This window comes from Leucoraja erinacea, chromosome 6 (genome assembly GCF_028641065.1).
Source record: "Leucoraja erinacea ecotype New England chromosome 6, Leri_hhj_1, whole genome shotgun sequence".
NCBI lineage: Eukaryota > Metazoa > Chordata > Chondrichthyes > Rajiformes > Rajidae > Leucoraja > Leucoraja erinaceus.
This window is the reverse complement of record NC_073382.1, coordinates 53947702-53969873: the sequence shown is the minus strand read 5'-3', so window position 1 is coordinate 53969873 and position 22172 is coordinate 53947702. Positions and strand designations below refer to the sequence as shown.

Here is a 22172-nt window from a genome sequence, read left to right as displayed (position 1 = left end):
CAAAAATAACAGTTGGAATGTCAAATATTCTTACACTGAAATTAAACTGGCATTTGTTTAATTATTATCTTCAACTACAAATTCCTGACCCATGTAATAGATCGCAGTAAAATATTTCTTTAAATTTTGGAAATGTTATGAAGCAAAAATATTATGCAGTTAACAGCTGAACAATCAAATTGGCTGTCAAAATGCATAAAATGGTTGACAAATGTTAATAAACTTATGTGTAGGAAAGAACTGCAGATGCTGGTTTAAATCGAAGGGAGACATAAAATGCTGGAGTACCTCAGCAGGATAGGCAGCATCTCTGCAGAGATGAACGGTGACATTTCGGGTCGAGACCCTTCTCCAGCATTTTGTGTCTACCTTTAATAAACCTATGGACAGGCACATAGTTGGAAATTCATTTTCTTAATGTCTTCCAACTGAAAATTACAAAGTTTCTGGAAATCTGAAATAAAAACAAAAATGATAGAAATGCTCATCAAGTCAGGCAACATCCGTAGCGAGAGAGGCTAAGCTCATTCAGGTTAATGAACTTTCATCAGAGGTTTTTCTGGCTTCTTTCTGCTTGCTACCATGCTCATACATGTTTACAGTTGCAAGTAGGGCTGCTCAACAGTAATATTTTACTAATGGGGAAAGTCAATTATCATTTGTCCATTGTATCAGCTGACAAAAAATAAAGCCGAAATTTATCAGCTGACAAAAACATTGAAATGAGGGTGGTTTGAGCTACCGACCAAGTAAAGTCCACTCTTTTGGCAACAAGCTCAGTTTACTTGAGAATCTCTCCCTGTTTTTAATGTAAGAATCAGTTTGAACCAGAGGTGGTCAGAAATTAAATTAACTCTGTTCCCTTTGCTACAGATGCTGCCTGGCCTGTTGAGTGTTTCCAGTGTTCTTTTTAAATATCTTGTGAATAGGTGGTGCATCTTAGTTACAACCTCATGTTCCCACTGTTCTGAAATTATAATTTTTACTATGGGGACAAGAAGACATTGTATAATTGTAAATGTTAAAGAGAATTCTGCTGCTGTACACGGGAGTTACAGGGAGTTCTGAGGAAAACTGACCACTTCACAATGATGTTTCCTGCAGCTTTGAGACCAGCACAACACCTATTTTCTTGCTGGTTCAACTGGATGCACTGGAAACATTCACAACAGCAGATTACATTTGCACCTGGATTGATCAGTTTAATGGATTACAAATAGTATTCTCTGTTGAATAGTAAATCTCTGTTTAAACCTTGTTGCAGTTTGATTTGAAACATTGATCATATCAATGGCACTTTATTCACACTGTCATTGCAAAACCATGATAAAGGACAGGGATATTATTGAACTGAAACAATAAAATAAAAAAGAGGAGGAGAGGGAGATTTGGTGAACTTGGACGAGGGGAGGTTGAAAGATGAAGGGGAATGTGGGATAATTAGATGAAAGAGAAAACCTCACGTACCTGGAAAAGTTTTTCTTTCATACTCACTGATACTTAACTGATAAGAAAGACTATTAATGTTGGCACGAGTGACTGCAAATGGGTGCATATGTGGAATCTAATGAGGAAGGAAGATGGGGAGTGAAATTGGAACCACAGGGAAGGATGGTGGGTGGGAGGGTACAGCGGGGTGGGATGGGGAATGAACAGTGGAGGAGGAGGAGGATGAAAAGTAATTATAGGAAAGGGAAGGTGAACTAAGATGGCTAGCAACCAGGCATTCCAGTAGGTCCCACGTGTGACTATTCTACTCTTGGTCTCACCAATGCATTTCGTTGTCTCTGTACTGTACACTGACAATGACAATTAAAATTGAATCTGAATCTGTAGAGATGGTCACATCGACAGCACAGGATACAATAAACAACGTTGGAGGATGTGCAAGTAAACTACTTTCTCACATGGAAGGGCCTTTGGGGCCCCAGAATGGAGGTGAGAGAGGAGGAAGAAGGGCAGATGTAGAAATATTGTTGGTCTTTTTGTCCATAATATTTAAGTACAAATCCTAATCATCCATCATTGAGAAAGTTATCACTACTGTTGGGAATACCTAATAACCTTAATAATGTTTTTTTTTTTAATTTTAAAGAGCACCATGTTTCACCGGGGGCTTTGACTCTGACATCGGGAGGGGAATGGGGAGTGCAGGGGAGAGATACGTGTTTTTGCCTTCCATCACAGCGAGGAGGAGATGCGCTGTGATGGATGTCTGTGTAAATTGTGTTATGTCTTGGGTCTTTTTTTCATGTGTGTATGACTGCAGAAACAACATTTCATTTGAGCCTCTATGAGGTTCAAGTGACAAATAAATTGTATTGTGTATTGTGTATTGTGTACTTGACCACTCCAGTTGAATTATTCGAACTGAATATGGATTGTTAAATGATTTGTAGTAAATTTAACAGATGAAGTTTTAACCCCTGGTTTTGAGAGCTGATAGAATTTAAATTAGAGAAAGTGATGATGATTTTAAAGCCATCATTAACCTGCCACCTTATACACTTTTCTTATTTCAAGCCATAAACTGTAATTGCCCGAGGAGAGTTTTTTTAATGCATTTTTATGTTTAAGTTTGATATGACCAAAATGATATGAAATGTGAGATGTTAACTGCATTTGTGTTGTGCAAGCTTTCTGCAGCTCATGAATAAAAGAGTACAGGGGCATCATATGTTGTTGACAACAGATATGGGCTGCATCTTATTTCTCAAATGGGATGCTTGCTAATCAACAAGATTCTAGAAAACGAAGACTAAATTAGATTCATTTGATTCAAAATGGTATTCATAATATACAAATCCCTAGCGAGGGCTAGGATGGCAACAGGATGTACAAGATCTTCTCCAAAGCTGCTGCAAACATGTTCATTATAGTTGGAATACACACCGACAACTTTGCTCATGTTTTTCAGCCATTCCAGAAATATCCTATTCATTGATAATCCTGAGCATCTGAGTTCAGAACAACATGACATTCATTGACCTGGGTCATCGATATAAGGCCATGGAACTTTGTGCAATGTGGTTTCCAGGTCTCTGGAATTTGATTCCTGGAACTGACCATCTCCTCCTGTCATTTGTGAGGGATTCACCACCTCCTGCATTAACAGGTTGTCTCTCTGTCATGGAAATCATACAGCGCAGAAACAAGCCCTTTGGCCCTCCTTGTTCACGCTGACCATTGGGTATCCATCTATACCAACCACTTCTCAACACTTGCTCTGTTGCCTCTTTGGCCTTGGTTATGCATAAGCTTGTCGAGATACGTATTAAGTAGTATACCATAATAGAGTTGTGGAGTAGACTTGATGGGGACAAATGGCCTAATTCTGCTCCTATGTCTAATGGTCTTATAATATGTCTATCTCCACCATCCTCTCAAAGCAGTGCATTCCAAACTCCAAACTCCAACTACCCTCTAGGAAAAAGACTTCTCCTTTATGTCCCTTAATTCTCTTACTCCTTACTTTAAATCTGTGCACTTTGGTTGTATTCACCTTGGCAATGGGCAAGGTTTGCATTGTTTACCCTATCCATGCCCCTCATAGTTGTGTACAGCTCAATCAATCCACACTCAGCCTTCTTTACTCCAAGAAAACAAAATCTAGCACTTCCTCATAATGGTTCAATGGTGCTTTATTTGTCACATGCGTAACTGCGCAGCAAAATTCTTTTTGCATATTTACACATGCAGGCGCCGCCATGTTCTGGCGCCATTTCCAAAGTCTGGCCCGCCCGCGCGCTCGGTCTACTGAAGTGGCACCCGATCCAGGTAAGCCCCAGGCTCCTGCAGGGCCTTTCTCTGTCACCTTAGGCCGGATCGGCCCGTGAACCGACATCTCTCTCTTTATAACTGAGACACTTCCCTGACAATTCACCCTCTCCAGTGGAATTATTTTCATTTCATATGGAGGTGTCAAAAACTCTACACAGTATTACATATGTCACCTCACCAATGTTTTATATATCTCTAATAACTTTTATAAAGCAAACTTCCCTGTTTTTCCCTCTATCTTCTGTACGAGGGTTGTTGGTGCAGTTAAGGTAAACCATGGACCCTGCACTCACCCATATGGTCTCATCGTTTAACTTCTCCTATGTCAGTGTCATTTTCAGAATGTTTGCGCTAGACATCTGCAGCTGCAATGCATATAACCTGAACAGATGCAAGAACACTTAGGCAGCAGAGAGTGTTCAAGCCTCTCACAAAATTGGGCACTCTGCCAGTTAGTGTTGGCTGTGCATTGGCATTATTATGTTGAGCAGGCTCCATGAATTTGTTATGCTGTTTGTATTGGATCAAATAGATGGAAATTAGTCATGCATCTCAAATCCTGAGCATGCTTTCAAGCACTATTCAATTTACCCCAAAACATTTTAATTTCCTGAATAGACTTTATTTAAGTTTTGACCTATTATGGTTGAGCATGCTGCTTGTTCATTTTGATGTTGACATTTTAACCTGTTAACACAGAAATATTTTACTTGTTAAATACCATTGCTAGCTGGGACAAAAATGATGATTGACCATGTGAAAATAACATAATCAATGGATATTATATATTTAGAAACAAGGAACTGCAGATACTGGTTTAATAAAGAAGACAGTGTTGGAGTCACTCAGTGGGCCAGGCAGCATCTCTGGAGAACAAAACGTCACCTAACCATGTCAGGCAGCATCCAGAGATGCTGCCTGACCCTTTGAGTTACTTTGTGTCTTGTGATATTTTATATTTATTATTTGTGTCTTTCCTAACTTTGTTTCATAGCTGTAAAATGTTGTTGCTTGCACAAATAAGTAGAACCTAGTTATAGGTTTGTGCCTCTCTGGAGAGAGTGTTTTGAAACACCTAATCAGATATATCCCAATAAAGTTAATGTTTAATTAGCACCAAAATTCAGAAAACGGCAAGCTGTGTATAAATAGGTCAGTTGATTCTGTTTATTTGAGCACTTAATTTATGGTTTTCTTTTCATTAATGATATACAAAAATTACCAAGACCAAAGGTTAATGTGCAATACAGACACATTAATATGTATGTATTTCAAATCAATTAAATAATTGTAACCAAGCATTCTGAATATTTTAAGGTTGAATGGTGTAAATAGAGAGTAGGCGTGAAACTCCTTAGGGTGATATGAAATCACTAGGGCGATCAATGTGGAAATGTGAACAGGATGCTAATTTGCCAATTATCTCAAGCAGTTTGACAACGTTTTCATCTTTGTTTTCAAATCGTTCATGGCCTTGGCCCATCCAATCCATGTAACTAGCCACAGTCTTCAGAAATATATTGTGCTTCCAAATTTGTTCTTTGGGGCATCTTTGATTTGTGTTATTCCATTGCGAACCTCAGCCTCTGCTGTGAACAAATCGTTGATCGTGTTTTCTACATTAGAGTGATGGTAGCGGTTCAATAGTATGTCATTGACTAAAGGTCCTAGGGGAATGAATGAAAGCTGTGAAAGACACTATACAAAGCCAAGTCTTTATTTTCTTAAATTAAAAGCTATCCAGGGAAATTGTATTGGATGTTTTATGTGTTCTGCCTGCTTCAAGGATCATATGGGCAATTGTTCCAAATCAAGGCTGCATTTAAATTATGTGCCAGTGTTACTTCATGTTTTTCCTTGAATATTACAAATGTAAGCTAGTCAGCTTTGTCAAATAAGGTTATCTCAAACTGCATTGTTTTACATATTTTTGAATGGAAAAGAGATACAGTAACTGCATGAAAAGTCTACATATATTTGAGTTATTAGCTTCAAAAGCTTTAGTGCATTAGTGATTACCACATGTATGGCAATGCACACTTTAGGTTGTTATGACATTGCTGACATGGATCAGAAATGATTTTACTCTCTGAATGATAAGCTTATTTGAGATCAGTCATTATTTGATTTCTTGGTAGTAGCCAGGTATTTGATAGACTGAAGCTTATAGGAAATATCATCAAGCAAGTGGAAGACACTGAAACCAGAACCCATTCTAACTAGAACTGCGGCGTTCATACATCGATACTTTCGCTAAGCTAGAAATGCATCATTGATGCAATTAGTTCAACTGTATGATTTTAAAGCCATTTGAAAACAACATTAAATAAATCTTGTATGTCTGAAATGCTTGGTAGATGGATGAGGCAGCATCTATGGAGCAAAGGAAATAGGCAACGTTTAGGGTCAAAACCCTTCTTCAAACTTGTCTGAAATGCTTAGTTGATTTTAAATTGCTATCCAACTATTCTCAAATGATAAACAGATGGCTAATAGTTGAAATTGGCCAATTGTACATAGGGCCCAATTTTTGGTATAGACTTACTTCATAGTTAAATATTGGCATAAGAGGTCTACATTAACCCGATTTCACAACTACCAAAGACAAGTTTATAAGGGTTTAGTTGTTTAATGGTGTTCAGTGGATGTCCTTTATTTGATAAAAAAGCTACAAATAATTGTCTTATAATTGAAATATATATTAAAGGTTTATTATAATTTTTAAAACAAAGAACTCAACAATGTCTTTCTTAATTCAGAGAATATTATTTATTCAAAGGTCAAACATTTGAATGTATTATTTAATTATTTAAATTTAAATATATCAATGTGATTCTTAACTGATATGTTTGCATTATACTGGATCTTAGAGTTGCTTTTGGTCTTCTTGGGAGTAGGGTAGATTTTACTTGCTGTCTCTAGTAGGCAAAAGTCATACGCAGCCATTTAAATATATCACCAGATTTTCCTATTCTCGTGTCTGCCTTGACTTGATAAACCAAGTCTTGAGGTTATGACTATATTTTCTTTAGTGCTCGCATGGGGTAAATCTTTCGCTAAGAATACATGGTCAGTGGTATCACTGGGCAGAACTTGTGAAACGTTGGTGTTTTCCAAGGAGAATTTCCTTGCAGAAGCCTAATGTTAGTCAGTTAAGTAGTAAACCGACAATCTCTGAGGACCTCTTCCTTCTTAAGAAATCTTTTTTAAATAAATAATTATAAATGTTATTGTGAAATTGCTAGCTTTCTGTCCTGTTAATATTGCCATGCAAAATTCATGTCATGTGTAAATCAAGAATAAAGATTGCAATTTGTCAGAAAGCTAACTTACATTTTTCTTTAGGACTTGAATAGACTTGAACCTCATACGAATTTCCGTCTTTGGCTTACTGCTGAAAGTCATCCAAAGTTTACTCCAATATTACTTCAGTCTAGTCTGAAAATAACATATGAGGTATGTGATCAGTAACTGATTGATGTGAAAGAGTAATATTGAATACCAAGCCTGTTTGGACAAATATAAGGATCTTGCTTATTCTCCATCTTACCTGGATGATAATAATATGTTTAATTTAGAGATACAGTGTGGAAACTTGCCCTTCGGCTCACCAGTCCATGCTGACTAATGATCACCCGTACACTAGTTCTATGTTTTTCTATTTTCGCATCATACACACTAGGGGCAATTTACAGAAACCAGTTAACCTACAAACCTGCACGTCTTTGGAATGTGAGAGGAAATTGATGCAACCGGAGAAAACCCACGCAGTCACAGGGAGGACGAACATTCTCTGGGGGAAAAAACTCTTCCTCTGTTCCCCTATCCCTACCATAACCGCCCACCCCCAACCTTAAACCTGTGCACTGTTGTTTCATCCACCTCTGATACGAGGGAAAACTTCTTACTATTTTCTTCCCTCACAATTTTATATACCTTAAATTAGATTCACATTCAGCCTTTAGCACTTCAATAAAAATAGCCCCAACCTATCCTATAATAACTGAAGTGCTCCATCTCAGGCAACATCACTGGGGATTATATTCTCTGTGGCCTCTGCAAACATGCACCTCTCTTAGAAGATGTATAATTATGAAGCAGTATCTTGGTTGCATTTTTAAGATTCCATTCTTTATATGTGCTCAATGCTTTTCTTTTCATCCAACAGGCACCACCAGGTTTGAAGAAGAACCTGATGAGGACATACGAGTCCTGGACATCAGAGCAAATAGCTAGGAAAGGTGTATTAGAGCGAGCACAGTCCCTCTTCAGTTTGGCCTGGTTCCATGCTGTTTGTCAGGAGAGGAGAAACTACATTCCTCAAGTATGCTATTAAATTTCAAGCAAATATTTATATCACACCAAGTGTCTAAATTTTAATCATTAACATAGGATACAGCTGTAAATGGTTTAAAGTAAATATGTACTTTATATCATATTTAAGTTCATTTTCCAATATTTTGAAATGTTTAATTTAATTTTTTAGAAACAGAGATACAGCGCAGAAACAGGCCCTCGGCCCACCTAGTCCGCGCCGATCAACGATTCCCGTACATTAACACTATCTTACACACACTATAATTTACATTTATACCAAGCCAATTAACCTACAAACCTGTACATCTTTGGAATGTGGGAAGAAACTGGAGCACCCGGAGAAAAACCCACGCGATCACATGGAGAAACTCCATACAGACAGCACCCGTAGTATAGATAGAACCCGTGTCTCTGGCACTGTAAAGCAGCAACTCCACCGCTGTGCCACCCTGCAGCCCTTACAGTGCCCTCCGTAATGTTTGGGACAAAGACCCATTATTTATTTATTTACCGCTGTACTCCACAATTTGACATTTGTAATAGAAAAAAATCACCTGTGGTTAAAGTGCACATTGTCAGATTTTATTAAAGGCCATTTTTATATATTTTTATACAGAGGCAAATAAACAAATAAATAATGGGTCTTTGTCGTAAACATTATGGAGGGCAATGTATATAAGTGGATGGGATGATTTCACTACAGATTTTAAGGCATAGCTTTTTACATGAGATTTTCGGCAGGTTAATAAGCAATAACCAAAACCTTAAAGAAAAGGATAGATTTTTGAGCAAGTTTTAAAGTGCAGAAAGCATGGAAAATGACCAAGGTGGGAAGTAATGTGAGCAAAGCAGATATGGTTGAAATCTATCCCCACAGATGGAGTGAAGAATAGATTGCTATATAGGAGTTCAAATTGTATGTCTCAAGAACTTAAGCTGGCACATGAAGAACAAAGATTGAGGGAACCGTATAGCCCAAGTTGTCATGATGTAAATTCCTTTCTAATGCTTCAGAATAAGGATTATGATGTCCTTCGTCATGTCTCAAACAAGGACATTGTATTCATGATACAAGGACAGAAAAGACTGGACGAATATCTAGAATGATACAATTGATCTTAAAATGGTTGGTTTCATATTTCAATATGAATAAAAACCCATTTCAATCATATAGCACTAAAACAGCAGCATTTTGTCATTGCTAGGCTATACAAGTGTAAAATCATGTGGGAGATTGGAACCTTCACGTGGTCTGGCATGCACAATCAAATAAGATCAAATAGAGCAAGTTGTCCTACCCCCTCCCTATCTACCCACCTCTCCACACTATTCCTCTCCACCCCTTCCCCCTCCACCTCTACTCCTCCTATCCCTCCCCCACCCTCCCCCTCGCCTCCATCCCCCCTCCTCCTCCCCACCCCCTCCCTCCCCCCCTCTCCCCTCCCCCCTCTTCCCCCTCTCCTCTCTCCCCACCCTTCTCTACCCCCCTCCCCCCTCCCTCCCCCCCTCTCCCCCTACCCCTCTCCTCCTTCACCCTCCTCCCCCCGCTCTCCTCTCCTCACCCTCATCCCCCTCTCTCTACCCCCTCCCATTTCCCTCCCCTCCCCACTCTCTCTCCCCCCCCCCCCTCCCTCTCCCCCTCTCCATATTCTCCTCACGCCCCTCTCCTCCCCCATTCCCTATTCTCCTCACCCTCTCTCCTCATCCCTCTCCCCATCTCCTCCCTCTCTCCTCCTCTCCCTCCTCCTCCCCTCCCCCCTATCCCTCTCCCCTTCCAACCCCCACCCATCCCTCCCCCTTCCCCCATTCCCTCTCTCCCTCTCTCCCCTTCCCCATCCCCTCTCTCTCTCCCCCCCCTTCCCCATCCCCTCTCTCCCCCTCTCCCCCTTCCCCTCCCCTCTCTCCCCTCTTCCCCATCCCCTCTCTCCACCCCTCCCCCACCACTTTCATATCCCCTCTCCCACCCCCTCTCTCCCCTTCCCAATCTCTCCCCATCTCTCCTCCCCCTCACTCCTCCCCCTCTCTCTCCTCACCACTCTCTCTCCCCATCTCCATCTCCCCCTCTCCATCTCTCCCTCTCTCTCCCTCACTCCGTCTCTCTCCGTCTCTCTCCCTCTCCCCCTCCCCCCCCCTCTCCCTCCTTCTCCGTCCTACCCCCCTCCCCCCCCCTTCACCCCCCCCCCCCTCCCCCCCCTCTCTCTCTCCCCTCATCCTCCCTCTCCCCACCTCCTCATCTTTCTCTCCCCTCCTCCTGTGTTACTCCCCCCCCGTCTCTCCCCCCCCCGTCTCTCTCCCCCCGTCTCTCTCCACCTCGTTCCCTCTCTCCCCCCCCCCTCTCTCTCCATTTCCCCTCCTCTCCATCTCCACTCCCTTCTTCCCCTACCCCCCTCCCCCCGTGTGTGTGGGGGGTGGTTAGTGTGCGTATGAAACCGCAACAGCTCCCCCCCCCCCCCCCCCCCCCATCGCGCGTTGGGGGGAACAGACCCAGCAGGTCTGCACTGGGTCTACTTTAGTATAAAAATATTGATTATACAATTACACAAAATAGACGATTTAGATGTTCTTATGACATGATTGTCGAAAAAAAAAGGGGATTTAAATCATCTTGTGAGTGGGTGTTTCTGGATTGGAACGTTGCATTTGCGGTGAGTTTGAAGCCCATATCGGCAGGAAAGACTGCCGAATCGTATGGGGCCCAAATCACATTTTCGCAACGTAAAATTAGATTAAAGCCACCCCAAGAAGCAAAATTATATGTAAAATAAACGACACCCTTTGTTTTGTCCTGTTCTTGCAATCCGTCACATTGTAGGAGTTGACGGCGTTAGAAGTCTCTTTTTATTTTAATCAAATTATTACATTGTACATCGACTTAAAAAAAAAAAAAACAGGAACGGAAGTTTGATCGATTTTTCTTCATCGACTCGCAGCCCGAGGAAACACCTCTCCGATAAGCGGTACAAATCTGCATTTTAATCCCCGCCCCCCCCCCCCCCCCCCCCCAAAGGCGCCAAAGTCACGCACACCGCCAGTGACAGAACTGCAGCACCGCTGAAGGTAGGTATTGTAACATCGCTACTTCATTGGTACACATGACAATAAAAGATCTTTGAAACCTTTGAATTGTGTTTCTGTAAAAAAAAATCACTACTTGATACTCTTTCGTATCTATCAAATTGATAATATATGTTGACAGGAACACTGACAAGAAGGTAGTACTATTATTCCTGTTTGGCTTTTAAACAATTAAATAGCTTCCGTATTTTTTTAAATGGTATCTGTCTACTTTACTAAATTCATGTGTTAATACAGTACTCAAATACGTCCTATAATCTGACACAAAATGCTGGAGTAAATCAGCTGGAGCAGGCAGCATCTCTGGAGAGAAGGAATAGGTGCTGTTTCGGGCCGAGGCCCTTCTTCAGACTTCCCTCCAGAGATGCTGCCTGTGTTACTCCAGCATTTTGTTTCTATCTTCGGTGTAAACCTACATCTGCAGTTCCTTTCTACACATAACTCATACAGTTTGTTCTGGCAAACCAATGGATGTTTTTTAAATGTCAGAACAATATATTGATTTGTATTTGCTTTTCTTCCTATTTAAAGGGTTGGACCAAATTTTATGAATTTTCTTTGTCGGATCTCCGAGCTGGATTTGAAATAATTGATAGACTTTTTGAAGGTAAGCCAAATTCTCGTGCATCATGATATTGTTAACTGTTACCTAATGGCCAACTAACAAAGAATAGTTAGTTTTGTATAGGGTTTCGTTCGGATTTTGACGAGCAGCTTATGCAGCAAGTTAGTGTGGTAAAATAGATAAAGCATAATCATAAAATAGATTAAAAAATAAAGTTAAATAACATCCATGGAAACAATTATTATCTTAAAAGTCATATCACCCAAAGAGCTGGATAGGAGCATACCAAAACTGGTGGGTGAGATTACAGGTCTCCATGTGACACACGGATGAGCTTGCATGCATGCAAGGAATTGTTCAATCAACTAAAAACAAGAACTTTTTTTCAGTTTCTTACCTTGCCGGAGATGCGATTATTTTCTGGATCGCATCTCTGGTCGCTCTGCGGCCTACCATCGATGGAGCTGGAGGTCTCCTCGGACTGACTTGAGCCCCACCATGGGGCGTGGACTTAACATCGGGGTCAATCTGTTTCCTGGGTCCAACCGCGGCCTGCGGACTTTACATCGGAAACTTGCAGTCTCGGGAGAGGCTAGTCGAGAGCTCCAACGATGCAGAGGTTCGACCAGCCCCGACGCGTGGTTTGATCGCTTGGCGTGGGGGAGCTGACATCCCCCTGATGCAGGAACTGATTGGCCCGATGCGGAGGGTCCAAACGCCATCGGTTATGGGAGTCAAGATCGTCCCGTTATTGGAGGGCTCGAGACTCCCGACCGCGGGAAAGCAAAGAAGGGAAGAGATTTGAACTTTTTTTTTGCCTTCCATCACAGTGAGGAATGTGGAGGAGTCACTGTGGTGGATGTTTATGTTTAAATGGATTGTGTGTGTTCCGTTGCTTTTTATTGTATGACTGACTTGGCAAATGAAATTCCTCTTATGTTGCAAAACATACTTGGCTAATAAAGTATTATTGTGATTGTATTGTTTTTTGTATAAACGTTGACATTCAGGAACACTGAAGAACTCCAGGACCCTAAATTTTATTTACTACTAGGAGAGAGACATAGTCCAAACATATCCAAACATTATCAGTCTCGGATTTTAACTCTGATTGGATCAGACTGATCATTGGTTTATAAAGTCATAAAGTATGGAAACAAATTTATTTGTTCCACGAACTTCATCCAGAACCATCAAACACCCGTGTACACCAATGTCCATTTTATCTTCTATATATCTTCTTTTCCCTGCAGATTCCAGCACTCCCCAGACACTGGGAACAATTGGCAAGTTACAGTGGCCAATTGAACCAACAGAGACACAATGGATAGCAAAATGCTGCAGCTGGTAGAGCTACTGCCTCACTGCACCAGGGACCCATGTTCAATTCCGATCTCAAGTGCTGTCACATTCTGGTTTCCTCCTACAACAAGAAGACTTGCAGGTCTGTAGGTTTTGGCCACTGCAAATTGCCCCTGGTGTGTATGGAGTGGATGAGAATGTGGGATAACATAGAACTAGCGCGATCAGGTGATCAATGGTCGGTGCGGACTCAATGTCCTGAAGGGCCTGTTTCCATGCCGGATCTCTTAAAAAAAAAAAAAAGCAAACGCACATCTGGGGATATGAGATGAAAGCAGAGCACCTGGAAGTGGTCGCATAAGTGGTTCCAAACCAGCTAGCCCCACAAGTCAGTATTAAACCAGGGATGTTGGAGCTGTGATGCTGCAGCTGTACCAGCGGTGCCACAATGCTGTCTCATTTTGCCAAGTTAGACGAGTAAGATATTTCCAGGTCTCTTCTGTAAACCTCTAGTGAACTATCCATCTAATCTCTATGGAAAGCCATTCCTGGTAAGTGGGGCAGCACACTGTCAAAAAGCAGATTATATGTTTTTGAACATGTTGTCATGGAGTGGGATCTGCAGTGCATTATTGTCTTTCCGCTGACTGGTTAGTGCGCAACAAAAGCTTTTCACTGTACCTCGATACACGTGACAATAAACAAAACTGAACTGAGAAAAGGAGTAGGCAGGCCGGTGCAGAAGTATAGCACCACTTGTTTGTGAGGGCTGCAAATGCAGTGCTGCTACTCCTAGCCCATTAAAGAGAGGAAAAAACAAATGCCTACCTCTCTGATCAGTTTTTGTCCACTGATTAATTTGCTGAGAAGATGTTTAGTTTAGAGATACAGCGCGGAAACAGGCCCTTCGGCCCGCGCGGACCAGTGATCTCTGCACATTAACACTATCCTACACCCACTAGGGACATTTTTTTTCTTACATTTACCAAGCCAATTAACCTACAAACCTGTACATCTTTGGAGTTTGGGAGGAAACCAAAGATCTTGAAGAAAACCCACACAGGTCAAGGGGAGAACGTGCAAATTCCGTACAGGCAGCATCCGTAGTCGCGATCGAATCTGGGTCTCCGGCACTGCATTCGCTGTAAGGCAGCAACTCTACCGCTGCGCCACTGTGACCGCCCTTGTCACACTAGTGACTGGAATCTCACTAGTATTCCCAGTGTAAACATTAACATGAAATTGCAGTGAAGCCCGATGAGTTAATTGGAGATGGATCATCAAAGCAACACATCATACTCTTGTCTGTATGTACTGTATCCAGCGCTGCTGCTGAAAACAACAGGATAAAATTACATGTTGCAGGAATGTCAATAGAATTGGGAGGAAGTATAAATTAATGTCATGTCATCCAATGTTTAGGCAATGTTGAAATCTTAGCTTTATTGTTAATAATATGATATTATTGTGCAGATTCTAAACATCAACTAAAAAGTAGGAAGGGCTTGAAATATTCTGCAGATCAGGCAGACAGTGAGAAAAACATGGTTCATTTTTTAATAAGCAGATTTTTTTTTAATGCCCTCAGATACAAAGGATGTTCAATGGGAGTTTGTTCGTGGGCTGTTGGAAAATGCCATCTACGGTGGACGCATTGATAACATATTCGATCTGCGGGTTCTGAATTCGTATCTAGAGCAATTTTTTAACCCCAAAGCAATTGCTGGATCACAATCCAGGAGCAAAAACGTAGCATCATTTCCGTCATCCATCACTGTGCCGAAATCCTGCAGCATTATGGTAAGTGACGTTAATAATGTATGTATATGCAAACTGTGGAAAGTATCCATCTGGCAGGAAATTACATTTTAATTTAATTTTTAAGGCTTCTGTGAGGATGACATTATTTGCCATTGAAGAATTTATTTTAATAACAAAATTGAAACAGCTGGCATAATTAAAGAGGGCTCACTTAAAAAAAAAACACATGCATAAACTGTCATGCTTTGATGGAGTGAATTAGAACTTCGCAGTGGGAAATCGTACTACGTAGCACAGTGTTCAAATATGATCAACCATAGGTCTCGAATGAGGAAACTGATTGCAGTTAATGTTCATATTTGTTTGAAATGTGTTTGATACAGATCATTTTAATGTAACCGCAAATATCCTTTTGTCTGTTGCACAAACTGAGCTTAACCTCATTTGCTCTTCTCTGGAGAGCTTCCTCCCTTTAGAAGATTTGCAATTCCTAGTGTTGGGTATAGTTCTGTCTCCATCATTTCAACTAGTTGCTGATCACGTTGTCAGATTATTTGCTCAATGTTATGATGGGTCATAAATTTCACCAGCAAGCAATATATTTACCAGGCTTCTAAAATTCAGTTCCATTGAAATCGCATGCATATGCTTGTCTATTATGCTGTTAATTCACCAGCCTGAAGGTGAACTTCCACGATTTGCTGTCTTGTTCAAATCTAAGCTAAACTCAAAATGCCCGCTTTGTATCCTTCAGAACTGTTTCCTTCATTTGAACCTTCACAGCACTATTTGTCAAATTCAAAATGGACAATTAGAAAATAATGAAGTTTATTAACTTAGTAGTTTAGTTTAAAGAACCAAAACAGGCCCTTCGGCCCACTGAGCCCGTGCTGACCAGCGATCAACCCGTGCACTTGCACTATCTTACACTCTAGGGCCAAGTTACTATCAATTTACAACACTGTACATCTTTGGAGTGTGGGAGCACCCAGAGAAAAACAAAACTGTCACAGGGAGAATATACAAACTACATACAGAGTGCAAACGTGGTCAGGATTGAACCCGGGTCTCTGGTGCTGTTAGGCAGCAACTCTACCAATGCGTCACTGTGCCGCACCCAGTACTTTGTATCCATTACCATGGTAGATGTAGAATAAAATGGTGCAAGTGAACAGACACAATGGATTTTATACAAATTAAAAAAACTGTAATTAAGAAAGAAATAGACAAATCATAGGAAATTGATAGTCTTTGTTAAAATAAATAATTGAAAATTAGAGCATTAAATGTTTTTACGAATTTTGCTTTTTTGGTAAGACAACATAATTGGCACTATTATTTAAAATGATATCAAATAAAGTAGGTAATTACAAATCTGTTTTGATCTGTTGCTGGGAAATAACTGCAACCGTTCATCAGGTACAGACACACTGATTACCCTGGAAGCCTTGTGAACTGATATTTTGTAACATCATGCTGTTGCTTATACAAGTTGCCTTCTGTTGAAAAAAAAGCATGGTTAGGAGTATGTCCACACACGATACTACAGCATCAAGGGCCTGTCCCACTGACACGACTCTAATTGAGATTAAAGTTCTGAGGTGGTCACCAACAAAGTGATGATGGCAATTTCTATAGATGTTGTTTATATAGACCGCGAAAAGGGAGTAATGAAGATTTTGTCAAAGAGATCATTTAACAATTAATGCAATTGGATGCATCTCTGCTCTGGGCTTGGCCATTGTTTATGATGTAGGAATAGAATAATTTTTATCTGTAAATGTAAAATGAATTGACTTTTTGATAGCCCAATGTGTTATGCTATTGCAAAAACAAGAAACTGCAGATGCTGCTTGACAAAAAAAGGACACAAAGTACTGGAGTAACTCAGCGAGTCAGGCAGTATATCTGGAATACATGGATAAGTGATGTTTCAGGTTGAGATCCTTCTTCAGACTGTTGCCTGATCCGCTGAGTTACTCCAGCACTTAGTATGTTGTCGTGCTGTTGTGTTTGGCAAGGGCATAATTTAACTCATGGTACTTTCTATAGATGGTAAATTGTTTAAATAGGAACAAAATGCTACAAAAGGACAATAGCTTATTGAGCAAGTGAGCAGACTTATGGCAGGTCATCTTAGAACAGTGTAAATTAATTTATTCTGATTTGAATATCATTTCAACTTTACTTATTTACATAACAAAGTAAAACTGCTGTTTTGTTTGACAAAAATAAGACTCAAGAAGGAAATTTGGTTCTCATGATGGTCGTATATAGCTTCTATCACATCCCATCTGGAGTAAACCCTCTGCCTCACTGAGGCAAATTCTTCAATTATTGTGCACTTACCAACATTCACACACTCGCACTAATAGAAAGGCACAAGGATATAATATTAGCTGGAAAATGGCAGAAACCAAATCTCAAAGTGGATGGATATTTAGAAAGTTGTGTGAAAATGCAATCAATCAATCAATCAATCAACCTTTATTGTCATCTTGCAAGCAACAGTTGTACAGTGCAAAATGAAAAGACGTTTCCCAGTGAATAGCGGAGCATCGCACATGAAATTTAAAAACACTTCACACATAATAACACTAAAAAAAAACAATCCAGTCCCTGATGGAACAGTATAAATAGTTAAAAGCAGGTAAAAAACACAATGTTAAAATACAGTAAACCAATCATAAAAAATGTCCGGGGCCGCTGATTTGAGTGGCCAGTGCCAGTTATTAAAGTGTCTTCATTGCCATGGCCGCAGAGTCAAGTCAAGTGACTGGGTGATATGCAGATGACTGTTTAGCATTGCTACTCACAGCCTGTGGTAGGAAGCTGTTTAGCAGCCTCGTAGTCAGGGCTTTGATGCAAAAGGTCTCGAGTATCTCTTGCCTGGATGGCAGGAGAGCAGGTGTGGTGTCCAAGTGGTGGGGTGCAGTGTTGTCCTTGGCAATTCTCTGTGCTTTCTTCAGACAGCGGCTCTGGAACAGTTCTTGTACCGAGGGTAGGGAGACGCCAATGATCCTCTCTGCTCCCCTCACTACCCTCTGCAGAGCCTTCCTGTCCGAGCAGTTGCAGGTGGAGTACCACGTATTTATGCAGTACGTGAGTACAGACTCCACCGTGCCCCTGTAAAAAGTGTGCCTCCTCTCTGAAAGAGCTACCTACTTAGCTTTAATTTCAGATTGCAGATATTGCAGATATTATAAATAGTGGCACTGTGTATAGCAATTAGAAAATGGGTCTGGCTCCAATATCACCAGCGGTTCATCCTTAGCTGTTCAACCTATCTTGACATGATTCTAGAGTTAGAATGCTTTGGCAGGGGTCAGTGCTGTTCAGGGTAGCACAGTGGTGCAGCGCTGGAGTTGCTGTGTTATGGGCCTGTCCCACTTAGGCTATTTTTCAGCGGACTGCCGGCGATTGACACACGCACATGCGCGCCCACACACAGACACACACACTGTGACTTGTTGACTTCAGTACGGGAAAAACAAGGATCCATAAACCTTAGACCACCCATACACCAAGTCCACACCGATCATAGACCACCCATACACTAGTTCTATGTTATTCCACTTTCACATCCTAACAACTAGAGGCAATTTACAGAAGCCAATTAACCTACAAAACTTGCACATCTTTGGAATGTTGGAGGAAACTAGAGCGCCCAGAAAAAAATAAGCAGTCACAGGAAGAGAGTGGGAAATTAAAGCTAAGTAGGTAGCTTTTTCAGAGAGGAGGCACATTTACAGGAAATGGCCTTCTGTGATGTAAATCCAATGTACATTTCAGGTCTGGGACAGCAAATGGAAAGTTGGATGGTTACTACAAGAGTTTGCCATTACAGTTGGCCGCTGTTTATGAAACTCAAGATCTGCTGCTGCAGCTTTCCGAATGCCTGGCCAATTCACAATGCCAGTTTTATGCCTGCACAGCAAATTTACAATCTATTGGAAATGAGATGTTACCAAGACTGGAGGGTTTGAGTATATTGGATAGCTCTAGAGTGTTGGAAGATGAAGGATGTACTTAGAAAGGTATATAAAATCATGAGGGGCATTGTGGTTTTTTGGCCTATTTAGTTAAATTTGTGCACAGGTATTTCCATTTTTTATATGTTTAACGAAAATAGAAATAAAGATCCATTTCATTTTTAATACATTTTAACGTCTGAATTTGAAAGATAAAACTTTTCAACTGGCAAAGCTGGGAGGGAGGATACTTCAGGAGTTAAGTTGAGGGTTTGTGCCCAGGCTGATCACATAAAGTTAAGAAATGCACTTTTGGTCATTGTGCTGCCAATGTCTGTTTTTGTTGGTTCCAGGATTACCGGGCCATTATTACCCATTTACCAGAAGATGACAAGCCTGCATATTTTGGTCTACCTGCCAACATAGAACGGTCATCGCAACGTATTTTCAGCAACCAGGTAAATATTTAAATTTTTGTATCAATTTCCAGGGAAATAAAGACCCAAAAAGAGATGGATGCTGTGGTACACTTCCTGGAATGTCACCAAACTAAATTTCATTTTAATGGGTAAGTAGAAAAAAACACTGCCAGATCAGAAATGTCTGCATTCTCCTTCCTTTACTGGTGTTGTTACACACATGCCTACTCCCTCTTTTCACAGCTAAATGACATCAATGAGCCAAATGTGTCCCTGCACAAACTAACCCCCCCCCCCCTCCTCCTATCTCCATCATCTAATCCTAATCATCTGGTCCTCCGGGGGGGGGGGGGGGGGGGGGGGGGGGGGGGGGGGAGCTATAAGGAGCGGTTGGGCAGGCTAGGTCTGTATTCTATCTAGTGCAGGAGGCTGAGGGGTGATCTTACAGAGGATACATAAAACCATGAGTGGAATAGATAGAGTGTGTGTATAGAATATTTTACACAGAACAGGGGCATCTAGAATTAGTGGTTTAAGGTGAGAGGGGAAAGATTTAATGGGAACCAGAGGAGCAACATTTTCACACAGAGGGTGATGGGTATATAGAACAATCTGCCAGAAGAGGTGGGGTGGGAGACTGCAACCTTCACGTGGTCCGCCCTGTTTCAACAAATGCAATCAACCCGGCGTGCGCAATCAAATAGAACAAGTTGTCCTACAACATTAGGTTGTGCACGCCATATACAAGAAGAAGAAGAGGTCATTGAGACAGGTACTATAATCTATCTATTATATTATAAAACTCCGATCTTGGATATTTACGTATTTATTTGTTTGCATGCGTCTTTTTCTGTGATTCACATCTCGAAAACCCGACGCGCTAACATTAAATTCTTACATATTTCGGTAGAGATTTACCTCATGATCTCGAAAATCGCCTCATTTGAAAATTTGATTAATTATTTCTTCAAATTCTTCACCGATCTGAGATCTTTTTTTAAGTTAACGAGCTGAAGCTAACGAGCTGATGAATTTTCAACACACAGCATGCTGGCCACTGTTTTCCATGAGCTGCGAGTTACGTAAACCCCCCCCCATCCCCCGCGTAACTTGCACTCGGCCAGCCGTCCGCAGTGCCCCGCCCTCCTACCCCCAGGGCTCTGGATTGAAGCCGCTGAACACGCAGTAATTTGGTTGGGCTTCCGAGGGCTTCAGACGTCCTGCGAGGTCCAGAGGGGTCCCGAGAGCTGCGAGGTCCAGAGGGGTCCCGAGAACAGACCACCGCCCGTTCGCAGTCGGCCCCGTCCGCGCCTTCCGCTCTCGAATTCAAGTCCGCACTCCCTCTCTCTCCACCCTCCTCTCTCCCCCTCCTCTATTCCCCTCCTCCTCCTCCTCTCCCATCTCCTCCCCCCCTCCACCCCCGTTCCTCTCCCCCTCCCCTCCCCCCGTCTCCCCCCCCTCTCTCCTATCTTCCTCCTATCCCTCCACCCCCTCTCTTCACCTCCTACTCCTTCCCCCATCCCCCCCCCCCTCTCCATCCCCCCCTCCCCCCCTCTTCATCCCCTCTCTTTCTCTGCCCCACTCTCTGCCCCTCGAGATAGGGCGGGGTGGGGTTAAAGTAGCCAATAAATAATATTAATATCATATCAAGGGGGTTGGTTAGTGTGTGTGTGGGGTGGTTAGTGTGTGGGTGGGGGGGTGGGGTGGGGGGTGGTTAGTGTCTGTGTGACGACCCAGCCCCCCCTTGATCTAGTAATATTTTTGAAAGACATTTAAATTCTTGTTATTTGACCTTCATTTCAGTTGCTGCATTAGAGAGGTCTGTCAAACTATAGTTTCATAGCTTAGTTTATTGTTAAGTGTACAGTGAAAGCTTTTTTGTTGCGTGCTATTCAGTTAGTGGAAATACTATACATGGTTACAATCAAGCTGTCCACTGTGTACAGATACAGGATAAAGGAAATAACGTTTAATGCAAGATAAAGTCCAGTAAAGTCCAATTAAAGTGCGAGGATCTCCAGTGGGGTAAAAAGCAGCTCAGACTGCTGTCTAGTTGGTGATGGGTTGGTTCAGTTGCCTGATAACAGCTAGGAAGAAACTGTCCCTGCATCTGGAGGTACAGTATGCGTCTTCACTCTATATTCAAGGGCAGAAGGCTAATTGGTTTATTTCGCAAACATGAGTGAATTTCTGGCTGCGTTACAGGCATCCACAAATGCAGGCATTTTTAGACTGAAGGGGTGATTAGCAGTCACCGAGGTACATTGTTGAGTAGTGTGACAGCCGCAGGGAAGAAGCTGTTCCTGGACCATAACAGGACCTTCCTTTCAATCGAATACCATATGCACCAGAGTGAAGTCTATATACAATGAATAATCCTCCTTGCCCTTGAGAAAGTGGTAGTGAACGGCCACCTTGAACCACTGTCATCCTTCTGGTGAAACACTGCACAACTGAGTACGGTGTTCCAGGATTGTTACTCAGCAACAATGAAGGAATGGCAATACATTTCCTAGTCAGGATGGGTTGTGTTAACCTTAAAGGTTAAATGTCAAGGTGTGTTAAGCAAGAAGATCAATGGAAAATGTGGAAAGTGACATTAATACTGAACCTTAAAATTGCTGATCTTGCACTGTATGCAACTTTCGCACAGCATTAGGATGACCTACAATACTGTATTCATGCTATTGAAAGGAAATAAAGCAATTTCTAGATGTATGTATTTAGTTGCAAACTATTCTGGGTTCTCACAATGCAATTTCAGTTAACAAGTGAACAGCTGCCATATAACATGAGCAGAACATGTTTTGAGTTTGGATACATTCCAGTAATATCAGCTATGAATTTAGTAAGGGAATGAACGTAGTTCCTCGGTTCCGGAACCGGTTCCTCGCTCCCCTCCATTGAGTCTGTCCAAAGCAAGCGTTGTCTGCGGAGGGCACTCAGCATCGCCAAGGACTGCTCTCACCCCAACCATGGACT

At 41.6% G+C, this 22172-nt stretch overlaps 1 protein-coding gene across 1 annotated transcript in view; it reads left to right on the top strand.

Annotated features, from left to right (window-relative positions):
- LOC129698145 (cytoplasmic dynein 2 heavy chain 1) overlaps positions 1-22172 on the top strand; it is a 395765-nt gene that overhangs the window by 268126 nt on the left and 105467 nt on the right. The window contains 5 exon segments of the mRNA XM_055637055.1: positions 7126-7236; positions 7949-8104; positions 11704-11779; positions 14628-14839; positions 19125-19229. Of these exon segments, the coding sequence (XP_055493030.1) occupies positions 7126-7236; positions 7949-8104; positions 11704-11779; positions 14628-14839; positions 19125-19229 (660 nt within the window).